This window comes from Podarcis tiliguerta, assembly GCF_965153285.1.
Source record: "Podarcis tiliguerta genome assembly, chromosome: 8".
NCBI classification, from domain to species: Eukaryota; Metazoa; Chordata; class Lepidosauria; order Squamata; family Lacertidae; genus Podarcis; species Podarcis tiliguerta.
Window position 1 is genome coordinate 19,425,684 of NC_139541.1, and position 23,333 is coordinate 19,449,016.

Here is a 23,333-nt window from a genome sequence, read left to right on the forward strand (position 1 = left end):
AACCACCTTCAGCTCATTAGCCAGAATTTCCCCTCCCAAACAGCCACACAACAGCCCAATAAGGATGCATCATGCTCAATGACAACAGAATGCTTACTAGCTATTCAGGGCTTAAAAACCAAACATCAAGTGGGCAGGTGTACGGAATGGAGTATCCATAGACCAGGCATGACTAGCTACTTTGAACCCTGAACAGGAGCACTTGATACAACAACGTTTTTTCATAGCTGCCCCTTGTTTCTCATCATTACAAAACTTAGGTTATTTTGGTTTCATCATGTGATAAATGTTTTATGCTACAATTCTATACACACTTACCCAAGAGTAAGTCTCTAAAGACTTAGTGGGTTGTATCTAACCAAGTCCTATTATGAGTAGACCTACTAAAACTAATAGATTGCAGTTGGTTATGTCGCCTAGCGCCATTGGGTCTACTCTAAGTAGGACTACCATTGGCTAAATATAACCCAAAGGCAACGCCTAAAAATAATCACATGTGGTCCTTTGCATACCAAATACTAAAACCTTCAATTTCATCCAATCCTTTGAATTAGCTTGGGCCAGCTGAGGCCACTTTTGACAGCCGTTTTTTAAAAAATATTTTTAAAAAATGCAAATGCCACTCATCACAATACTAAAAAAAAGTGCCATGGAAGGTTTCTCCCCCGTTTCTTAAGCTTTTTATGTAATTCAGCTGCAGGAGTCAGGCTGCTCTCTGGTTAATCAGCTGCTCAAGCTCTGCCATAAGCCCTTCATCCTGGACTCGCTTTGATGTGGCTGCAACAGTGGTGTGACCTCCGAGACAAAAATAAAAAGGATTGGGTTTTTCTCCCCTCAAAAGACAAATACCTTGCAAGGCATCAGTTAAGAGCATGCAGTGCTGACTATTATGCCAGCTGAAACATAAATTGCTGAACTAGCCATTATTTTGACAATTCAGCCCCCTAAACACTCCTCTCTCATCCTAGTCCAACACTCTTAACCTGAATACCACACTGCCTCTTCTCCCCTTTCAGGCAATTTCTATCTCAAGTGTGAAAAGGAAGGATTGACTTTCCTCCCTCTGTTGCAAAAGGAGAAGCAGGCCAAACCAGTGCAGCCTGGCAGAGCTCCATCAAAACATCATAGAAAGTTTGAGAAAGAAGTAGGTTAGACAAACATCTGTTGGGAATCGTTTAGATAGAAATGGTCCTCTTTCGGGGCATGGGATGACCCCATTAAGCTCCCTTCCTGTTCCAAATGTCTTTAATACTAGCAGTTGCTTTCATTTGCTTCAGCTTGTGTATCAAAGTTTCATTTACAAAGCAGTTGATTTTATGGGTGCAAGAGAAAATAACTAGTGCTTTTTCTACAAATATGTATGTTGAACACTTAAATTATCCAAAGAATCATTTAGTAACCTAAATCAAAGCTGCATTTTAAAAATACATGATTTCTTTTTGCAAGTTTATTCTGGATTGCATTGAGGACACAAACGACAACGTAAGGTTCAGGAGATGGGGCACTTTCTGCTTCCACTCTGCCCCCTCACATTCTTGCTGCGGAGGGGGTTGGGAAGGAAGGACCAGAAGATTTACCCAGTGCCTGACAGTTGGAAAGAATCAACATGATGTGAAAAATTATTTCTAGGCATCTCAGTTTTACCCATGATGCCACAAGACCAAACAAATAAACAAACAAATAAATAAAACTGCTTCCACAATGCAATTCAAACTTTCTTTAAGAGGGTGGTTGTCTTTTCACATTTTCCTTCCATCCAAGCATTAGGCCTTAACACATTTGCATACTTATTGATTAATTCCTCCACTTTAAAAAAACCAAAAAACATTAAGTAGGTTTTTCTGGACTCAGGGCTAAATTGCTAGGTTGCATTAATAGAAAACCATAATGATCAATCCTGCCTCTGTCTCTTTTGTGCTCTTTAAACTTACAGGCTTTCGTTCAGCATTGCAGTAATTTTTGACTCAAGGTCCTTTTCATTTCCCAGTTCAACACACACACGTCGATGCATTGCCTGTAGGCGGAACACAGCGGCACTATTACATTAAGGGGAAAAAGAGAGAGAAAGAGAAAAGAAGAAAAATGGAAATAATGAATGTTAAAACCTGGCACATAAAAAAGAGAAACAATTATGGTGCCTTGAGGGGTAAAGGCTTATGTTTTCAGAATTCTGCCAGTTTATATTAACAGAATGTCTTTCAATTGTGTCCCTAAAGTGTCCATTCCCCATTCAATCTCCTTAAAAACATCTACACAATGTGAATGACAATAACCATAGACAGCATTTTTGCAGACCTTACAGTCCATTTTAAACTGGTTTGCGAGTAAAAAAAGAAAAAGGAACAGAAAACATATTACAACATTTTGTAACTAATATATTTTAAAACACAGGAGATTGGTTTATCAGGTGTGAACAAGGCCAGGGGCATCTTACCCATAGACATTAGTGGCGCCAGATTTTGGAGGGCGCCATAGGCTGAGTGTCCAGGAAGGAGTGTCAGGGCACGCTCCCTTCCCCGCTCTGGGGCAGCCCGCTCCTCTCCTCTCAGCCGCCCATTGGAGCATGCTGCGTCCAGCTCAGGGAAGCCCTTTTTGTCCCCTCCTGCCAGGGCTGCCTGGACGCCTGGTGGGTGCAATCGGAGGTACGGGCGAGGGTGGGGCGGGGTGGGGGTGTCTCTCCCGCCCCTCTCTGGCCACATCGCTGCCTGTTGCCTCCCTGTGGAGTCTGCAAGCGGAGCAGGGAAGCACCCTGTGCAATCCCGGCGCCGAGCAAGGATGGGACAGTTGGCGAGTCACCTGATCTGCTTGCTGGCCCTCCTGTTGCATGGACTTCCCATCTGGGCTGCGATCAGACCTCCCTTTAAAAAGGTCGACAACTCTGAGAAACGGGGGGCGCCGGAGAGATATTTGCACCACGGTGCCGGATATGCTTAAGATGGCCCTGAACTAGGACACATTAACTGTCCAGGACTTGCACCAGTAGCAGACATCACTGGGCACCTGCAGAGGCCCCTGTTTCCTTGCTATTTTCCCCTGCTCCTGGTGTTCTTCCTTCTTGCTACTTCTGCCTTTCATCTGCCCTCTCTGAGTAAGCTGGCAGAAAGAGGAGCAAAGGAGAATGGTTACATCTGCCTGCCTCGTCCTCGTCCTCTGAAAAATGGTGCCAACCAGGTCTAAACGGAGACTCGAGCTGTTGGTTGGAGGAGTCACTTACAGGCCATCCCAGCTGGGTGTTTGACATTGCAGCCCATGATTCCCCTCACGTGGATGTCGGGCGATGCTGAAGGACCAATTGGGCATGGTGGAGAAATTTAAGCACATAGATCTGCTGACTTCACTCCAGCTAGCCGACTCATCACTGGGGATGAGTCACATACTCCTCCCCATGTACCTGCAAACTTCTAGTTTACAGTCTAGCTATGAATGGCTTTAAAAGAAGAATAAACAAATTCATGGAGGTCAAGACTACCAAATGCTTTTAGCCACAATAGCTATGTTCTGTCTCCACCATGGGTAGGCAAACTAAGGCCCAGGGGCCGGATCCAGTTCAATCACCTTCTAAATCTGGCCCACGGAAGGTCCTGGAATCAGCGTGTTTTTACATGAGTAGAATGTGTCCTTTTATTTAAAATGCATCTCTGGGTTATTTGTGGGGAATAGGAATTCCCTCATATTTTTTCCCCCAAAATATAGTCTGGGCCCCCACAAGGTCTGAGGGACTGTGGACCGACCCCCTGCTGAAAAAGTTTGCTGACCCCTGCTGGTCTCCACAACTGGAGGTAGTGTGCCTTTGAATGGCTGTTGCTGGAAAGTGAAAGTGGAGAGAGTGCACTTGGGTCATTATTGAACACCTAGTTTCTTAAACAAGTACTACAGATCAGAAAGTATCAGTGTGTGAAGAACTGAGACCAACTAGAAAGAATTGACAAGTATGAGCCTAACAACAAGCAAGTCAGCCTTTTGTGCTTTGGCTAGCATTGAAATAACCATTTGGAAAATCTGATTTGATGTCTGCTTGTATGATGAAGCATACTCCAAATGTGCATTTTTTTCTGAGCTGAAAACATTTGCAGAGATCACTACAATGTGTGGACTACTCCAGTTATCGGGCATCTGTACAAACTCTACAGCATAGATAGGAGCCTGTTATCCCTGATGACTGTGGCTGATGGGAGCTGGAGTCCATCAACATTTAGAGAGCCACAGGTTTCTCCAATCCCTGCTCTGTAGCAACTTTTTATAATCCTTAACTGTAGAATTTAGTAGATGGACAGAACATGAAGTCAAGTGCAGTTCATAATTTTAACAGAGGAAGAGTGTCATCAAAAGGTTAAGGAGAACAAAACAAACAAGGACTTCACATAACCACACTGCTGTTTAGCATAGGAGGGGGAGCCATAAGTTTCAAGAAATAATTGGAATTCCTTCAGGATTATACTATTCTATCTCAGAACAAAATTATGATCATAACTTTGCATTTGGTTAATGAATCAGAAGCCCATCCTGCTGCTAAACACATTTGTGTGCCTTATTATTGCTTTCTCCTCAGTGAACAAAGCCATTAGAAATTACTGTCAAATTTAAATTAGTCCCATGAGCAAAGGGTTGGTAGCAGTACAGTGCCATCTTGCCCTATTCTCCTTAACAATCTGATATAATGATGGTATGAAACCATGAAAAGGGAACATTTTGCTTGATTTCATTTCACCTTTGTACCTAGTGGTTGTCTTTAATGCACAGTAGACCAACTGAAGTTATTGAGCATGACTAACTTCATTCCACTGACTTCAATAGGTCTACTCTGAGTGGAACTACAACCCAAAACGCTCTAAAATAAGGTCTTATAAACTTTTATGTATTTCACCTAGGTTGCCCCTAACAATAATACTTAAGATTTGCATAGCACTTCTAGTGTTCTGAGAGCTTCAGATACGTTATCTAGTGGCAGTTCTGACAGCAGCCCTGCAAGGCAGGGATGGGAAACCTGTGATCATCCAAATGCTGTTGGACTACAATACCCATCATCCTAACCACTGGCCACACAGGCTGGGGCTGAGGGGACTTCGGGTCTAACATGCTCCCCAATTCTGCTGTAAGGTTAAGCCAGTTCTATTTTGCAGATGGGGGGCTGAGGGAGCCTTGCTTAAAGCCCTTGAGTAAGTTCAGGGCAGAAAAAGTTCTGCAGATCCAGAATAAAACTGGAGACCTCCTGATTTACTTCTGAAATGTCATACACATCATACATTTAAGTCACATTAAAAACCCAGCCCACAGACACACACATAAGGGAATGGCTATTGGTTTGTTTCTATTATGCATTTTGGGTTCTCATTTTGTATTTTTATGTTGTGAACCACCCTGTGATCTTCAGATGAAAGGAGGTCTACAACAACAAGGAATCATGGGAGCTGTAGTTTTACCCTCATATAGCTACAATTCCCAGTATCCTTAACAAACTACATTTTCCAGGATTCTTTGGTGGAAGCGAAGTGCTTTAAATGTATGTGTATGTGCAGCCTTACCCTCTATGCCAGGCTTCCTCAAACTCAGCCCTCCAGATGTTTTTGGCCTACAATTCCCATGATCCCTAGCCAGCAGGACCAGTGGTCAGAGATGATGGGAATTGTAGTCTCAAAACATCTGGAGGGCCGTTTGAGGAAGTCTGCTCTATGCTATATCAATTCATGAGCAACGAAGCATTTCCATTATGAGGAGACAGAAGGCTTAACTTGAGCGTGATTCCCCTGTGCACCCCCCCTCCCACAATCACCTCGTCTTGTGTGATAAGATCAAATGATCTTTGATCATTTTCTTTCTTCACTGCATGGTTCAGCCACAAAGAAAGTTCAGTAATCTGCTATTAGGCGCCTTGCATGTGTGAACAATTGCCCGACTGTAATCTTACCTCCTCCTTGGATGTGGAGAAGAAAAAGATCAAGCATTTCCAAAGCTGCAACATGCACCTAACTCTGCTGAGTAGTAGGCACCCACTGGGTATGAACAGTGTGTGACATACAGAGAGATGGCATCAGCAAGGAGGAGGCAAAGTGCTCCATCTGCTTCCCAGCACACAACAAAAGGTTAATGTTTCCTACCGCACACTGTGGTCCTCAGAGATAACTGCATTTGTGTTTATCAAACATTTTAATCACTGACTCATTAAGAACCATTCAACAAAGAGAATCAGGAGAGGTGGCGGATGGGGACTATCAAACACTTCCAGCAACAGCAAGAGGCCAGAGAGAGTAATCAAAGTTCAGAATGAGCCATGTGTATAAATAGTGAAAAGGGTAGCAATCTATGACATGCAGGTACAGCTACGTACCTGTTCCCAGCCTCCTTCTCTCTCTCAATTTCGCTCTCTACAACCCTTTGTTGGTTTGTTAGGCTGTCAATATGGGAATGACAGGCATCCAGTTCCTCCCTGAAAATAAGCAGGCACAAATCACTGGGGGCAGGGAGGGGGTCTTCCTAAATCTCAGGCCCTTCTCTTTCTTTGACATTTCTGGCAACTAAGCTGCAGATTTCAGCACAGAATTAAGAGTCAAAAATCCATCTGTGTACAAATTAATGATTATAAATACTGTATATTTTAATACTGTAATTAAAAAAACCCCCAAGAATACCAGGTTATATCCAATGTTAGCCCTACTCAAAGTGGACCCACTGAAATTAATTGACTAACTTCAATCTATTAATTTTAATGGGTGTACTTCAAATAGGACTTAGTTGTTTACAACAGATGTTCATCAATTCCAGTGGCTCTGCTCTGAGTAAGCAGATAGCGATACTTAGGGTAGTGTTCAACTTATTCTGAGTAGAACCTCAGGAATTAATGAAGATGACTGAAGGCTTTCACCTGGGGAAAACCACTCTTCAGTACTCAATCAGAGCAAATGGCATTCATGTTTTCTCCAATTGAGATTTGCTCCAATTTAGCACCAAAGAGCAGGTTTTCCCTGGGAAAGGAATGGGGCAGGGGGAAAACCATATAGTGACAAAAATAATAAAAAAAACATTAATTTATGTTTATGGGCTTCTTTGAAAGGATGATCAGGATATAAACTGAATAAATAAACAAAACAAATAAATAACAACAGTGAAACAGTAAAAACATCACAATTACAGAAGCAGGGTAATCAAAAGCTAGCATCAATGGTTGAGAAATTTATATGTATTTATTTAAAATCAATGATATGGATGTTGAGGGTTGGGGAGGTGGGTAGTTGCTTAGGGCAGCTGAGTGCATGGGAAGGGAGAGATTTGAACTGAGTTTGCAGCCAAGAGCTTACCAGTGCCTTTGACCACATAAAATGTCATAAATTTCTGAAGAGGGAGACAGCAGCAATCTGTGTTAGGCTCTAGCATGAGGGGTAGGGAGGCGTAAACCCTTTTGGACAGTGCACAATTTGCGCTGCAAAACAACCTCTAATTCAAGGGGAGCTCTTTCCCCCAGCCCTCCATGCAAATTGCAGGTTTGTGTCCATGATCCCAATCAAGACCATAGCAGGGGGCAGACAATAGGATTGCCAGAGAATTCTGATGAAAACAAAAAAATGAGGTGGAAATTGCTGCAATTCACATGTTTGCAGTCATGCGATTCACATGTTTGTTCACACCCTTCTTGATTTTTTTAAGTCGTCAAATGATCCATAATCAATGACTATTTTTTAAAACGTTGTTTTGACATTTCCTTTACATTGAAATGAATGTAAGTTACGTAAATAGCGCCATAGTCTATGTTAAACAGTGAACAGTGAGACAAGTCTTGAAATATTTGGCAGAAAGTGAACTGCAGTGAAACAGAAACAGCACTGATTATGATGGATACAGATTAGAGCAGAAATTACTGCCTTTTTATGCCCATAGGAGAAGCATTAAAGACCCCTTACCCACCATGCTAGGATCCCAGAATGCTAGCAATCTGCATATAAAGCACACCTCTGCACTTAAGGGCATTGACACAGAGCTAACTATTTTCTAGCTCAGCCCTCAGTCGCTTGACACTATATTATGCTACTCAGTTCCTCCATTTCCTCCCCTGCCTGCTTATTCCTACTTCCAGGAACCCAAGGGTATTTTAAGCAAGAACATTTTCTTTAAAATAATGGCAGCAGACAGACCCTTTCAGCATAATGAGAAATCAAGTCTTTAAGCACAGTCTAAACCCTAAAAACAACTTTTACTCCATACATTGTGGAAACAGCGGAAAATGCTTATGTGCATGTAGTGGGGAGGGTGGGTGGAGAACTGACCTGGTTTTCCTAATAATCATCTCCTTTTCCTTGGCTAGATTGTCAAGTTGGTTCAGGTTCCTGCGCAAGTTGAGAACACGAACTCTGTCTGCGTAGTTCATAGTTTTTTTTATTCTCTGTGTCTTCGGTTGTTCTGAGCCTTCCCTGCTTGGTTGGCTGGGCGTGGGGAGAGAATAGATTTCTATTTCCATAGATCTTAAGATCAAAAAGCCATTAAAAAAGAGGCCTTAAAGGCCTTATAAGTTTACTTATATATTTAATTAACATCTTAGAATTATTTCTGTTCCACCTCTTTGCTCCTACAAGGTGTCAAAGATGGAGACAAACAACAAGAAGAAAGTTGTCATGTTTCTGCTTTTCTTGAGGGCTTTCTGTTTGGTATAGTGTCACCCAGCACTGAAGACAGGGATGCTTCATGAAATCAGGTTGAGGATTTCCTGTGCCCCTCCCTAGATCAAGGGTGGGGGCTGACGGCATCCCTCCCTGTGTCTCCATCTGGCCCTCAGCATTCTGCCCAAGTCACTCCCCTCAGTAGCTCTGACTTATTTACCTGGCTGGAACATAAGTGTGAAAATACTAATTGGAGAATGAGAGAGTGGTGTGTGTCTATGTGCACCCACATCTCTCACACCCACCACTGGCATGTGGCCTATGGAAGGTTGCCCAGGAGGAAATGTGGCCCTTTGGCGAGAAAAAAATCCCTACTCCCACTGTAGAGCTGTTGGATTAGAACTTCCAACATGCTGGTGTTCATGGGGGTTGGAGTTCAACCAGATCTGGAGGGTCAGTGGTTCCCCATTCCTAGAAGAGACCTTCATCTAATCAAGGGACACAAGATGCTGCCTTATATCAAGTCAAACCAATGATGCATCTAGCTGTGTACTATCCACCCTGACTGGCAGTGGCTTTCCATGGTTTCAGGCAGGGAGCATCCTCTGTTCTGCCTGGAGATACCAGGGATTGAACCAGGGACCTTCTGCATGCAAAGCAGATGCTCCACCACTGAGCTATGGCCGTTCCCCAAGCAAGAACATTATGTTCTTCTGGGTACTGAATTCTGAAGTGAAAAGAGTAACTTCTCATGCCAAAGCACTCACCCAATAGAAACCAAATCCTCTCCTTTCTCTCCTTCCTCTTCACCTCCTTCCAAAGCATCATTACTGTCTGTGCGGGCCTCCTCCTCATAATCGTCTTCAAGTTCAGGTCCTGATGGAAAGGAAGGAAACTTTTGCTCTTTGTGACTTCGATACCCTTCCTTGACAAGTCGACACAAGACAAGAGGCCACACAGATGACAAGCTAAAAGCTTTACTACTGTGTATAATGGGGGGGATCTTGTCACAAAATATATACAAAGACAATTTTACACTCAGGGACTTAACGCAGGCAAATGCACTCCACCTTGGCGACAGAGCTGTCACAAGCCATCTTTCCTAAGTGCTGCACAAAGGAACTCTGTAATAGCCAAATGGGAAAATGGAATTTACAGTTCAATAACAGGCTGTAGCAGACAGCAGAGGAAAACGCATTTGTTTGAGCATTCTGTTCATACGTCTCCACCATTTCCAGAAGCTCCACATCTATGCTCCGTTGCTATCAGGAGAGGCAATGAAGGTCCTGAGTCAGTGCCTGGAGGTGGTAATTGACGGGGTTGCTACCCTGGGCTCCTTTCAGAAGGAATGGCAGGAAATAAATTGAACCCATAAATATGGACCCATAAATTGAAGCTGAATCCAGACAAAGTGAAGCTTCTGTGCTCCCCAGGTCCAGGATTGGTTGGGACAGACTGTTCTGGACAGAGTGGTAGCACACCTTGAAGGACATGAGGACATAAGAGACTGCTGGATTATGCCAATAACCCATCTGGTCCAACATCCTGCTCTCACAATGGCCAACTAGATGCCTGTAGGAAAACCACAAGGAGGAGGAGAACACAAGAGGACTCTCCCCTCTTGCAGTTTCCAGCAACTGGTATTCAGAAGCATTGCTGCCTGGTAGGTAGTTTGGGAGTACTCCTGGAACTATCACTGTCACTTGAACCCCAGGTGTTTATGCCTAGTGTCAGGTGATGTATTAACTAGAGCCTTTTCTGCACAGGGATAGCTGGCTACAGTTATCCACACTTTAGTAACCACCAGAAAGGACTACTGTAACACACTTTATGTGGGGCTGACCTTGAAGGAAATACAGAATTTGCACCTAATGCAGAATGCAGCAGCCCAGGGTGTTGACGGGGAAAGTCACATATAATCTCTATTTTCAGACAGCTGCAACATTGCCTCTCTGATGGGCAGACCTTACCTAGGATAATTTGTTTTTAAGATTCAGCAACTGTTGGGACAACTTCAATGCTACCATTCAGAACTCCATGCATGCTGTTGAGCCTGTATTGTTATTAAGCTGAATAAAATTACCTTCCTTTCAAGTCAGAGCTGCTGTAGTTGCAAAGCTCTGATGACCCAGAGTATAGCTCATAGACAGAGTAGAAGGTTTGCTCTTATGAGGACACTGATGTCTCTAAGGTAAGGGGCAGACCACCGCTTTGTTATCTATCTACCTTTCCCTGATGTTCCTCTTCCTCAGCTCATTGCCTATGTGTTTCATGCTTCCTTCAGCTGCTTTGCTTGTGGGCTTCATGATACTTGGCTTCCTCACCACTCTGTGCCACAAAGCTAATCCTGCCCCTATGACCTGTGTGCATTTTTAATTAGCAGTGTGCTAAAGGTTTCCTTTTGTTTATTTAAATACAAAAAGGGGAGCTATGGGAAGAGCATGAAAAACACACTTTTCTCTAGCATTTGCCTTTTTTTTTTTGCCTAGGCTTCTTCTTTCCCAAGTGATCCTGACTATTCAGGGATCATATAAGGAATCTGTCAATGGCACAGCATCACACCCGTGGTTTAAATTAGCAAGGGGTGAGGAAATTTCCTCACTGCCAAGGCAACTGAGCTGTGCAATCCTGGGTTTCTTGGCACCAGAGACACAATTTGTCCCTATTCTCCAGAAAAGTGAGTACAGACACCCCGATTTGCTTGGGGGTTGCTTTCCGGGTCATCACATGCAACAGCAGACCATGCAAAAGCCTGCTCTGACCCCATTCTGTCCCCTTTTCCAGCCATTTCCAGATCACTGCAATGCACATGCACGGACACGGTGAAAATTGTACTTCTAAGGAGACACAATTTTTTTCTGAAACTCATTCCCACCCTCCCACTTCCAGCTCAACTCTAAATTCCTGACCAAACTGGCAGCTCCCTTCCTCCATTGAATCTAGACTTCAAGTATTCTTGCAGTGTCCTTCCCTGAGCAATTGGAATGTTCACAAATATTCCATGTCCTCACACTCAGCTTGACCAGTTGGTCTCAGAAGCCTCACAAGTGAAGTAAAATATACACCATAATTTTATATATGAACCTTTCCAGCTTTCCTCCTCTTGCACAAGTTGGTCAGATATAATCTCATCTTCTTCATTATCTTCATTATCTTCATTCTCTTCAGGCCTGAGGTTCTCTTCTGAAATGCCAGTGGATTCCATGTCATTTATTTGGTCCATCTTTTCCCTTTCAAACAGAGCTTAGCTGCCAAAGAAAACAAGAAATGTTAGCGCGAAAACTGTTTTCAACCAAAACAAAGCATGTAATTTAAAACAAATAGTACTAAATAAATGTCTTCCTGTTCTGCGGCCAAAATACTATAGGTCCAATATTTTAAAAAATTATATCCAACTAAGTTACTCTAGGCCTAAGCTGGTCATACTATTTAACTTCAGTGTGTCTACTTTGAGTACATAGGAAACTGTGATAGACCATTGGTCTACCTAGCTTTGGTTGGCAGTGACTCTCTAGAGTTCTACCCCAGCCCTATTTGGAGATGCCTAAAAGGACATGGGTGGCACTGTAGTCTAAAGAACTGAGCTGCTTGGGCTTGCTGATTGGAAGGTCAGCAGTTTGAATCCGTGCAGCGGGGTGAATTCTCATTGCTCTGTCCCAGCTTCTGCCAACCTAGCAGTTCAAAGCATACTGATGCAAGTAGATAAATAGATACTGCTGTGGCTGGAAGTCAAACAGCGTTTCTGTGTGCTCTAGTACTCGTCGTGGTCCTCTGTGCACCAGTAGCAGTTTAGTCCTGCTGGCCACATGACCTGGAAAGCTGTCTGCGGACAAACACTGGCTCCCTCAGCCTGAAAATTGAGATGAACGCCACATCCCATAGTCACCTTTGACTGGACTTAACCATCCAGGGGTCCTTTACCTTTACCTACCTACCTGTAGATGCAAAGGATTGAATCCAGGACCTTATGCATGCAAGGCAGATGCTTTACCAATGAACTATGGCCCTTCCCCTAATCATCCAATGGTAGGATTAGCATTGGATACAACCCTTGATGTTTTCCTTAGAAATTATATGAAAAGTGGTGTGGTTTTTTTTAAAACAAACCAGCCAAAATTAATTTTGTTCTTAGCCCTGTATTTGACTGTAAGCTGAATCAATGCAGGTCTTATCTGGCAACTCTTGAGAAGAAGTCTGCTCCCTAACAAATTTAGGAGAATTTTTAAAAATTCTGGTAAAAACTCTGTATATATTATTATTATTATTATTATTATTATTATTAGACAAGTATGAGAACACCTGTCGCTTTTCAATGTGCTGAACATTTTGTACCATTCGTCCTTTCTTCTTCGTTTTTATGCTCGTTATTTTTTGTAGTGGCTTATGACTGAAGAAAAGAAATTAATCTGAATCAAAGCTTTTATTATGTAAAAATCATTATCTAAGCCATCAGTTCATTATCTAAACCTGGAGTCAGTAGCTCATGAAAAAACATTCTTGGAAGCTTCACATGAAGTGTTTGCTCTCAAAGCATAAACTTCCCCTTCTTTCCAGCAAACAGGTATATGTAGGTCACCTTCAGACTGTATTTTGCAGGAGGGATTCACACGCATACCAAAAACATAAGGGTGTGCAAGTGGATTATAGCGCCCCGCCACCCTAGCACAACAAATATTTCTTGGGCTTGATTTCAAAAACAGAGAAACTAAAGACCAGGGGTGGGAGGGAAGGGAGGCTCAGTGCAGACTGGGACAATGGCCATCCCACCCAGGCCATTTCCCTGCTAAATGTCACCCCTCAAATCTGTCATTTCTTTATTTAAACAATTTTATACCTTGCTTTTCATAGCTGAAAAACTTCCCAGAACCATTTACAAAAAAACAGTAGGAAGACAGCCCCTGGTTCATGGCTTACAGTCTAAAAGGCAGGACACACAAGGAAAAAAGGAGCATAGGGGGAAAGTCAGCTCAGACACGAGTCCTTAAAAGATACCTTCAAATGTGCATTTGGAGCAAGATCACCACAAAAACAAATACAGGAGATGAAGAGAAAGACCCACTCATCATATTGTGTGTACTCTTCACCCTAGAAATGTAATTTTCTTTTTCTTTTTTTCATAAAGAAAAAGATAATGAGGTAACCCTATAGCCTATTCCAGCCCAACTCTTGGAAAACAATAATTCTAGTACTGGTGGGCTTGATCTGGAAGCAAAGGCCAGCTGTTTTAACCAAACCCAGAGGCGAAACCTAGCACAAAGGCTGTCTACTCTTCTGGAGGTCCACAATATTTGGGGTCTGCCATGTAATAAATAAAAACACAACAATGCTGTATATCAAAGGTTGACGCAAGAGTGTATACTTAAAAAAACGTTTTAGCATAGCCCGCCTTCCTATTAAAATGCTCAAAGCTGCTGAAATAAAACTGGGGTGCTTAAAAACAACCCAAGGTTGTAGCCAACTAAGTTTTATTCCGACTAGACTCACTGAAATATATGGGCTGTATCCAACGCTAGTCCTACTCAGAGTAGACACAGTGACATTAATGAACATGGCCAACTTATGTCCACTAGGAGCAATGAGTCTACTCTTGAGTAGGACTTTTTGTTCGATACAACCCCCAGGTCTCTAAGCTAGTCGTCGCCATTCATTTCAAGGGGTCTACTCTGAGCAGGACGAGCACTGGGTACAAACTTCCAACAGTTTTAATTGTGTACACATGTAGCAGCTGCAGAATATCAACTTTCCTTCATCCCCTGTTGGATTTATCGCTGTTGAGTAAAATTGTTATCAGCGCAAGTGACTTAAGATTGACTGATAAGTGTAGCAAACCAATCTGTATTAAAACTTTGGACGTCTTTTACATCTAAAACAGCGCCGCAATGGAAACTTTCCCCACCCTTCAATCTCTCCCTGTCCCGCTATTGGTATCACCCAACCGCCTCGAGTTTTAAATGAACTTGCCCCAAAGGAAGGACGCAAAAGGGAACACAACCGCCTTACCTCCGGAGTGCTTTCCGCTCGTCAAGTTTGGGGTGGCTTCTAAGGCAACGGAGCGAACCAAGTTATAAAAAAGGGGGTGGGAGATCATAGTTTTGCTTTTTTATTATTATTAAAAGGGGAGAAATATGGCGCTTTCCCACACGTTCTGTAACGGAAAATACTTTTCTTTTTTTTGGCCATTGGTAAAGTACTGAGGCAAAGGCGGGTGGGCGTAGATGTTCCCTTACCTCGAGTTGAGGGGATGGTACATCCCAACAGCGCCTAGGATGGCTAGGTGAGCTCTGTCACCTTTTAAAGCTTGCGCAGAAGGGCAGCTTTTTAAAAAGCTGTTGAGAGGACGGCAGGAGAAGTGGCGTCTGACCTAATGGTGCCCCCCGCCCCCCCCCCACACTTCTGTTTTAAATCTTAAAAACCCAGGGGCATAATTCTTTCCATTTCGCTTTCTAGACATCATGTTTCTTGGGAAAACACGAATTACAAACGTATACTCGCCGAAGCCAAACACGCGCGGGCACGCGCACACACACTTATTACCTCAGCTGCCTCAATACTGGCAAAATGGGAACCGATCAAAACTCAACGATATGTAGCACCCAGTGAAAACATTGATAGCATTACAATCAAGCCTAACAACTGAAACATCATTTAAATAATAATAATAATAATAATAATAATAATAGTTAATAACATTACAAGTTCAGGTCAAAGGAACAGGGATAGCTCAGTCAGTTGTAGAGCATGAGACTCCTAATCTCAGGGCCATGGGTTCAAGCCCCGCTGGGCAAAAAGATTCCTGCTTTCCAGGGGTTGGACTAGATGATCCCAGGGGGGCCCCTGCAACTCTACAATTCTATGAATTGTATGAATGCTTGATTTTTCAGCGGGAGAACAAACTCCCACAAGAGTCTCTCCTTCCTTGGAGGTTTTTAAGCATAGGTTGGATGGCCATCTGTCATGTAGGACCTTGTTGAGATTCCTGCATTGCAGGAGGGTTGGACTAGATTACTCTCAGGGTCCTTTCAAATGCTATGATTATATGAACACTGGTGCCACCCGTGGGGAAAAAGTCCCACTACGTGTTCCCACAAGCCATCAGGCTGTGGCAAAACTAATTGGGCTCCGTTAGTGTCCATACTGGGCAGTGAAGAGAAATCCTTTTTTACCAGTAACCTGGTCCAGAGTTAGGCTGTGAGGGCGTGACTTGCCCAAGGACATCTACTGAGATTCTTCATGAGGATTTGAACCTGGTTCTCCCAGATTGGTTAATAAATTAATTGGTTAATTAACCACTACACTAGTGATGGAAACCATTTTTTTTTTTGCCCAAGGACCACATTCCCTGCTGGGCCACCTCTGCAGTGGACAGGGGACAGAGCAACAACAACGATTTTTTACCTCATGTAGGGCCAGTTAGTGAGATCTGAAGGGCCACATTTGGACCCTAGGCCTGCAAGATGACAGCTATTCACCTACACTAGTAGTCAGTACCAGGCTGCTTCGAATTGCACCCGAAGACAAACTGGAAGCCAGTGAAGATATTTTAAACCTGGCAAAATATGTTCGATGTGGCAGGTCCCTTCCAGATCACCACTTAATCTCCGGGTACGTTTTCCTGAACTAAACTGACACTGCTCAGTGATTGAGTTTGCCAACTGGCTGTGAATAAAAAACAGTCTGCCAACTGACAGGAAAAACAATTGATTTCAAAAATAATCAGCTAAATCCTTATTTAGAGTTCTCCAGTTTTCCTGTATATACATATCTCCAAGCCGGCCCTTTCTGGCTCCTTTTCTCTCTGTTCTTTTTTAAGAATTGGCAGATAGAACATAAATTCTTATAAAATGAAATCTCCTGCTACATCTGAGCGACAACTTCTCTGTTGCCATTTTTAATTTGTATTTCATCTTCCCACTGCCCTCCCCCATAAAGGCTACTGTTGTAGAAATAGCATGTATAGCTATTTTCCCTCTTTCCTATACTGAGCTATAGGTTGCATCCAGCTAAGGCCCCATTGCACTGTATATTGAAAGCAGTATCATACTACTTTAAACAGTCAACAGCTTCCCCTTTGGGAACTGTAGTTTGTTAAGGATGCTGAGAGTTGTTAGAAGACTGCAGTTCACCTCACAGAGCTACACTGAGCCAGTGTGGTATAGTGCTTAGTGTCGGACTAGAACAGGGGAAGCCAGGATTCAAATCCTGACTTAGCCATGAAGCCATGAAGCTCACTGGATGACCTTGGGCCAGTCACAGCCTCTTAATCTATCCTAACTCACAGGGGATTAAGATAAAGAGGGGGCAGAAAACTACATGCATCCCTTGAGCATCTTTGGGAAAAGGGGGGCTATAAATGCAATAAACATAAACATAATATTTATATAATGGTTAACAATCAATTCCTGTTCCCAAGAAGTTCTGGGAATTGTAGGTTTGTGAGTGGAATAAAAAAAGGTAAAGGTACCCCTGCCCGTACGGGCCAGTCTTGACAGACTCTAGGGTTGTGCGCCCATCTCACTCAAGAGGCCGGGGGCCAGCGCTGTCTGGAGACACTTCCGGGTCACGTGGCCAGCGTGACATCGCTGCTCTGGCGAGCCAGAGCCACACACGGAAATGCCCTTTACCTTCCCGCTAGTAAGCGGTCCCTATTTATCTACTTGCACCCGAGAGTGCTTTCAAACTGCTAGGTTGGCAGGCGCTGAGACCGAACAACGGGAGCGCACCCCGCCGCGGGGATTCGAACCACCAACCTTTCGATCGGCAAGCCCTAGGCGCTGAGGGTTTTACCTACAGCACCACCAGCGTCCCTGTGAGTGGCATAGGGGTTTCCTAAATAGATATCTATGCAGAAGCACTGGAGGAGGAACAGGGGTGCGGGGGGAGCGCACCGCCCCTAGCAGCACGATCCCAGTGGGGTGGCATCATGGCTCCCCCCCCCCACAGGCGGTGCGCCATGCCCCCAGGACACACACCATGCCCCTGGGACATGCACCAGCCATGCCAATGCCTGCTCTCCCCCCACCCACCAGAGCTTGAAGCTCTGCCACCTGCAGAAGTAAGTCCCACAGTTCAATGTGACTTTACTCCCAGTGTGTGTACACAGGATGGCACAGAAAATGCAAGCTGTGGGGTCATCCATTGTATTCTCCCTATAACATTTGTTTTAATTTGTGTAAGCTGCCTTGATTCCCGGTTTTCGGAGGAAAGGCAGGATATATATTATTATTATTGTTCACAAACACAAAAACACAGCTGAGAATCATCAACGTAGCCATTTCCAAACCCCAAACTAATTCTCTAGCTGTTCCAAAAATTCCAGCATGAGTTTTGTATGGTGATTAATCAACTACAGTACTTTCTGTTGACCCAGCTCTGTTCAGCTGGCTTAGGGACAAGATAGCAACGGAGGTGCCATTTCAGAATTGAGTGTGGGAAGGATGGAAAGATTAACACAGCTAGATTTGCAAACACCCACTCTTGGACATATTCAACCGTACATTTGATGTCTTATATTACCAATAAAATAAATGGGGAGGGTTTGTTCTGAAACATTTTAACACGTTTTCCATGAACGACATACAATTAAAAATAGATTAGCGGTACTGAGATGAACACTATTATTTTCACTAAGATCTGCATTTTTACGCACCCTTTCCCCTCATATACTGTACATACTGTTGTGCAAATTTCAAAGGATGGCTCTGTTTTCAGTATGCATATGATTTTGGAAAGGGTAAATTAGGGCAAATTTATCCTGCATCCCCACTTGTAATAAAACAGACTCTCCCCTGCCTGGTGAAATGCTAATGATAAACAAGTAAACAACCTGACATGAGGACAGGGAAATTTAAAGAGTCTGTGGGTCTATTGTTGGAATTTAAGCGTAATAGATTTCCCATGAGCTTTAAAAGTGTGTAGGAACTATTAAAAGCAATTCTGGGGCTGGGGTGGAGAGAAAATAATTGAAACTCTATCAAGGTTGTTTTCTGCCTCCTGAGACAAGGTGCATAATGTTTGTAGATTACAAGCAATTGCAACTGGAGAAGCTCAGTCTTAGGGTGACCGTGTGTGCATCACCGGAATATAGGACAATGCCTTATATCAAAGATGCATTCATCCATACATCTGTTTTCTCTCCTAAAATTGCAAACCACACTAGAACACTTAATACTGCACCTAATGTGTCTCTTTTGTAAGAAATTAGTGAAGAGGAAGAAGAAGAAGAAGACATCAAGCTTCCTTCTTTTTAAGGCCCTGTTTTCTGCTCTGGGTCTCCTAACTCCCTGGACCACACTCCATAGCAATATAAAGTTTTCAAGACAATTTTGCCCTGTTGCACAGTGAATGGCAAAGGAAGTTGTCCTCTGCTATTATTACCCAGCCTGGGGGCAAAAAAAGATGACATGACTCTTTATTGCACCCCCTCCTTTCTGGCAGTGATGGGAATTTTTAGCTTATATGAGTAGCTGTCACCTTGGAAACGCAGGAAAGGAAAAGAGAACCTATATCCATAAACAGCAATACCATATATATCACACAGAAGGAGTGCCCTGTACTTTATTGTATTTCATTCCAGTGTATATCTATCATGTGGCGTTTTTAAATTTTTAAGTGTGCTTGAGATCTTTATCACACTCAGAACAACCCTATGAGGTAGGCCAATTTGATTATCTGTCCTACAGAGAGGGGAATTTTATGTTATCTCCACTTCACCCCACTTCTCTTTCTCTCTCTCTTAAGAAAAGACCTTTATTGTCATTTTTTCATAAGAAATGTGTTACAAATGTATGCAAATGCTGAATACAGCAGGAGCGATGATACTAAAACATAAGAAGATGAAAAATAAGAGACGGGGAGGGGAAACTACGATATAACAAAATGTGCAATGCAGCTTAATACAATTGTATATAGAGAAAGAGTTAATTTAGTTTTCTAGCTTTCTACATGTTTATCTGGAAAACCAGAATTTAGAGGCTGTTCCTCTGAATTAACACGAGGAAAGAACTTGTTCCATGGCTAACGAAACAAAGGGCATTATATACTAATAATAGCACCTTGAATTTGTCCCAAATTTGTCCCTGTAGCAAACAGGTGGCCAGTGCAGATTTCCAGCTTGAATCCAGATTTGTCACCAGGTGCCTCCTCTGTGGGCAAAGGCTCGCCAGCAGAAGGTGGTGTATAGTAGGCAAAATTGCATACACACATGTATAGATTAATAGAAATCTGCACAAAGATGCTGAAAATTTTTCATGAGGACTTTAAATTTAAAAAGTACAAACTGATGTGGAAATGTAGAGAACTGAACTTAAGACAAAAACAGGGAACTCAAGAGAATCAGAAATGGACACATTTGCCTGTCCCTAGTGGCTATTCAGCATGATCAATTCTCATTGGGCTGTTTTGGGTTTGTTTTGTTATGTCGCTGGCTTATGGTTTTTGTTGTTTAAAGTCTCTTTTGTACTTCTGCAAACCTCAGGAGTCTCCCCACTGAGCCTGTTGAGCATCCTTCATTTCTCAGTGGCCCTGTTTTAGCTACAATCCTGTTGGCACACACTACCTGCATTCAGTAGTAGAGGGTGTGATATATACTATTGTTCAAATGCTCATCACACCAGCTGTAGAACTGGAAGCAATCCCTGGGCAAACTCACCCAGAAGAGATCTAAATATTCCTGTGGCGAGATTGTTATTGATATCTCCAGCTCTGCTTGTAAAGATAGGGACAAGTGTGCAATTATATATTCAGAGATGTTTGGAGAGGCTGCCACATAACCGCCTTTCCTTAGGTGTTCATGCAGAGCTCGTGGGAGAGAGCGAAACTAATTGTGGATGTAGTGAATTTGGGGAGGGGAGACGGGATGGACTTGATTTATTCCACGAGACAATTAGCGGTGCTCAGCTGACAGGTGGCTATGAAGCCACCTGTCATTCTTTGAAAGTGATCCATGAAAAAAACCTGAAACAATGCAGGTGCAACTTTTGAAAAAATAATAATAATGAAAAATATACTGATCCAACTAAACAAAGCACACAAATCACCCTCATTCCCTTGAAGATGTTGCTCTCATACAGAGAATTAATGGATCAGGTTGTAGCTCTAAGGTCGTGAAAACGGGTTGGTCCATTATGCCAGTCTCAGTCTGCTCTCAGCCAACTCCCATCTGCCTACCTTCTTACTTACCGTATTTACCTATAGCTAGCCCAGGGAGTGACCCTGGCTGTTAGATCCCCCTTCCTTAGTTTTGCAGGGAGAAGGATGGGGATAAAACTAAAATTAGTTGACTCCGCCTGCCATTGGCCTCCATGTCTTCTATGCTACCATTCCCATTGGAAATCAGCCATGCTGGTCATGATCCTATCAGTACTTAGGGTCAATTAGTTGTGGTGGTTGTTGTTGTTGCCGTTGTCCATTAGTCACTTGTTATTTGAAGGTCTCCAAGTGACTTACAACACATTTAAAACATAAACACATTACTATACCAATTATACCACATGGTAGTGGTGGTGGTAGGGGCAACAGGCAAAAGTGGGTGAAGCAATGAATGTAAAATTTACCTTTGCTTGCACATCTCTTCTCCATCAAGTCAAACAAAAGGCATTATCAGAGTTCAAGAGCACATTCCACCCCAACCTCTGAGCAGTGTGAGATTCCAGGGGCTTCAGGTGCGTGTTTCCTTTTGGAATGCGAAACAGCAGAGACAGTGGTGTCTTTATGATATATGGTTTATTTACACTTATATACAAACCGAGCTTATGCTGGCGGGGTTCACAGCATCAACACCCCAAAAGTGTCTTGTTTCTTCTATAGGCATAGCCTTGAAGTCAAGCTGAAATAAGCCATGGCGCTTTCTCTCTGCCTTTCCAGCCTGAAGCTGTTTCCACTAGATCACATCACAGCAAAACTTTGCCCTCAGACTCTGCCTTTGTCCCTCTAACTATCTAAGATCTGGAGAAGGGGCCCCACCCCATTGCTATCCAGCACAGAGCCACTTTTCCTTTGTTCTCTTAATGGCCCGTCACCCAGGTGATTACCTGAACACAAGAAGCTAGCCTGGCTTATATTTTAACAGTTGCTGGGTCCAGAGGTTAGACTGGGTCTGGCACTCACAAACTCATAACATTCCCAACCATGCAATAACACTCAGGGAGACTGAGATGCAGGGCCAGTGAGGGAAGTGGCCCCTGGGGTGGTTGCAGAGAGTCACAAGGGCTAGGGAGAGAGGCCTGGAAGGCTGCATTTGGGACCTAGGTCTGAGGTTCCCCAACCCTGTCCTGCAGCATCTTTAGGAGAACACACCAGACTCCATCTGCCTGTGTTTTGCAAAAGTTGGTCCCAAAAGGTGACAAGAGAATCTTCCCACAAGAAAACAGATTTCAAACAGAAGGAACTGAAACACATTTTGCTCCAGACCCAACAAAGTGACTTATGAGGTGTGACTTCTGTTTACTTGGCTGAAACAAAAAAGACACCCGGGATAAACAAACAACTTCCAGCTTCTGGCAGATGCAATTCATCTTCCTTATGAATTTCTTTACTCTTGCAAGCTCACATCTGTGCTGAGCTGAATTCCCAAATGTTCCCGCAAGGTCCTTAGCAGGCACACTTTTCCTCACTGCTGCAAATTTGTAACAGGAGAAGTGGCATTTGTCAAAATTCCCTCTTCTCTACAACACCTCTGACTTTTATTACATATAATCTGTTACAGAGCAGCTTCTGCTCATCGCACACAAAGTAATCTGTACATGTGAATATGCATATCTGAAGACGCTTCTCTGTATGATATATACCAATCTCAGCTTGCCTCCTTCCAATCAGCCTCCACTCTGGGTTATGTCATATCTTCATTACGCATGTGAAACAACCAGCTACTCCCCAGCACTGAGATGAGCTGCCTTCAGGAAAGGCTGCCCACCACACCTCAGGAAGAGTCATTGTTCTGGACTTGCCTTCTTCCAGTCAACCTCCCCCTAGAGAAGGAGCTGGCCTCAGAGGAGCCTTCCTGTTGCATCTCTGCACAGGAGTGCCAACTTGAATAAAGTATTGGGGGCACAGGTAAGCCCCGCCCTACGTAACTGATCACTTGATGTGATTCATCAACACCATTTGAATGGCAATGCTGATCAACTGCGGGGGCTGGCCCTCTCACATATTTTAGGGGGCGGCGGTGAAGGGACCTTGGCCCTTAGGAGTTTGCTCCTATGTCTCTGCATGAGTCTTGGCGCTTGGGTTGTCTGCTTCCAATAGAATAGATATGCCCAAATCACATATTTATACCGAAAAACAAGGGGCAGACTCTCCTGGGAATTAGTAGTTTGTAAACTCTGGAAAAGTGTGTTTCTGAAAAAGTGTAATAAGTTGCCTTATACTGAATAAGATCATTTGTCCATGTCTGCACTGACTGGCAGTCACTGTCCATGGTTTCAGGCAAGGGATATTCCGACCTGCTAGAAGATGTCAGGGATTGAACCTGGAACCTTCTGCATGCAAAACAGATGCTCCACTACTGAGCTGTGGCCATTTTCCTAAGCCACAAGAAGTTGCCTTATACTGAATCAGCTAATGGTCCATCTAGCTCAGGAGAGCATGTGCTGATTGGTTGTGACTCAACCTCTTTGCCAGTCCTACCTGGGGATTTGAACCTAGGACCTTTTGTGTGACAACTCCTGATTAATTTTATTTTAAAAATAAATAAGGGTGCAATGTTTAGCTGACTGATTGAAATGTTTTTGATTGATGAATGCAACCAATCAA

The 23,333-nt window shown here is 43.3% G+C and overlaps 1 protein-coding gene across 3 annotated transcripts in view; it reads right to left on the bottom strand.

The window, feature by feature from the left end:
- Positions 1-14,604, bottom strand: part of CFAP74 (cilia and flagella associated protein 74) — a 74,969-nt gene extending 60,365 nt beyond the window's left edge. For 2 of the 3 annotated variants that reach the window (XM_083453653.1, XM_083453655.1), the window contains exons 1-6: positions 14,431-14,561; positions 11,670-11,833; positions 9,353-9,461; positions 8,256-8,411; positions 6,326-6,424; positions 1,932-2,036 (exon numbers count right to left, since the gene is read on the bottom strand). In XM_083453653.1, coding sequence (XP_083309779.1) covers positions 1,932-2,036; positions 6,326-6,424; positions 8,256-8,411; positions 9,353-9,461; positions 11,670-11,808 — 608 coding nt within the window. In that variant the 5' untranslated portion in view covers positions 11,809-11,833; positions 14,431-14,561. Of the gene's footprint in view, positions 1-1,931; positions 2,037-6,325; positions 6,425-8,255; positions 8,412-9,352; positions 9,462-11,669; positions 11,834-14,430; positions 14,562-14,585 lie in introns of those variants that run through there. The other variant, XM_083453654.1, reaches the window with a different exon arrangement.
- Positions 14,605-23,333: the final 8,729 nt, after the last annotated feature.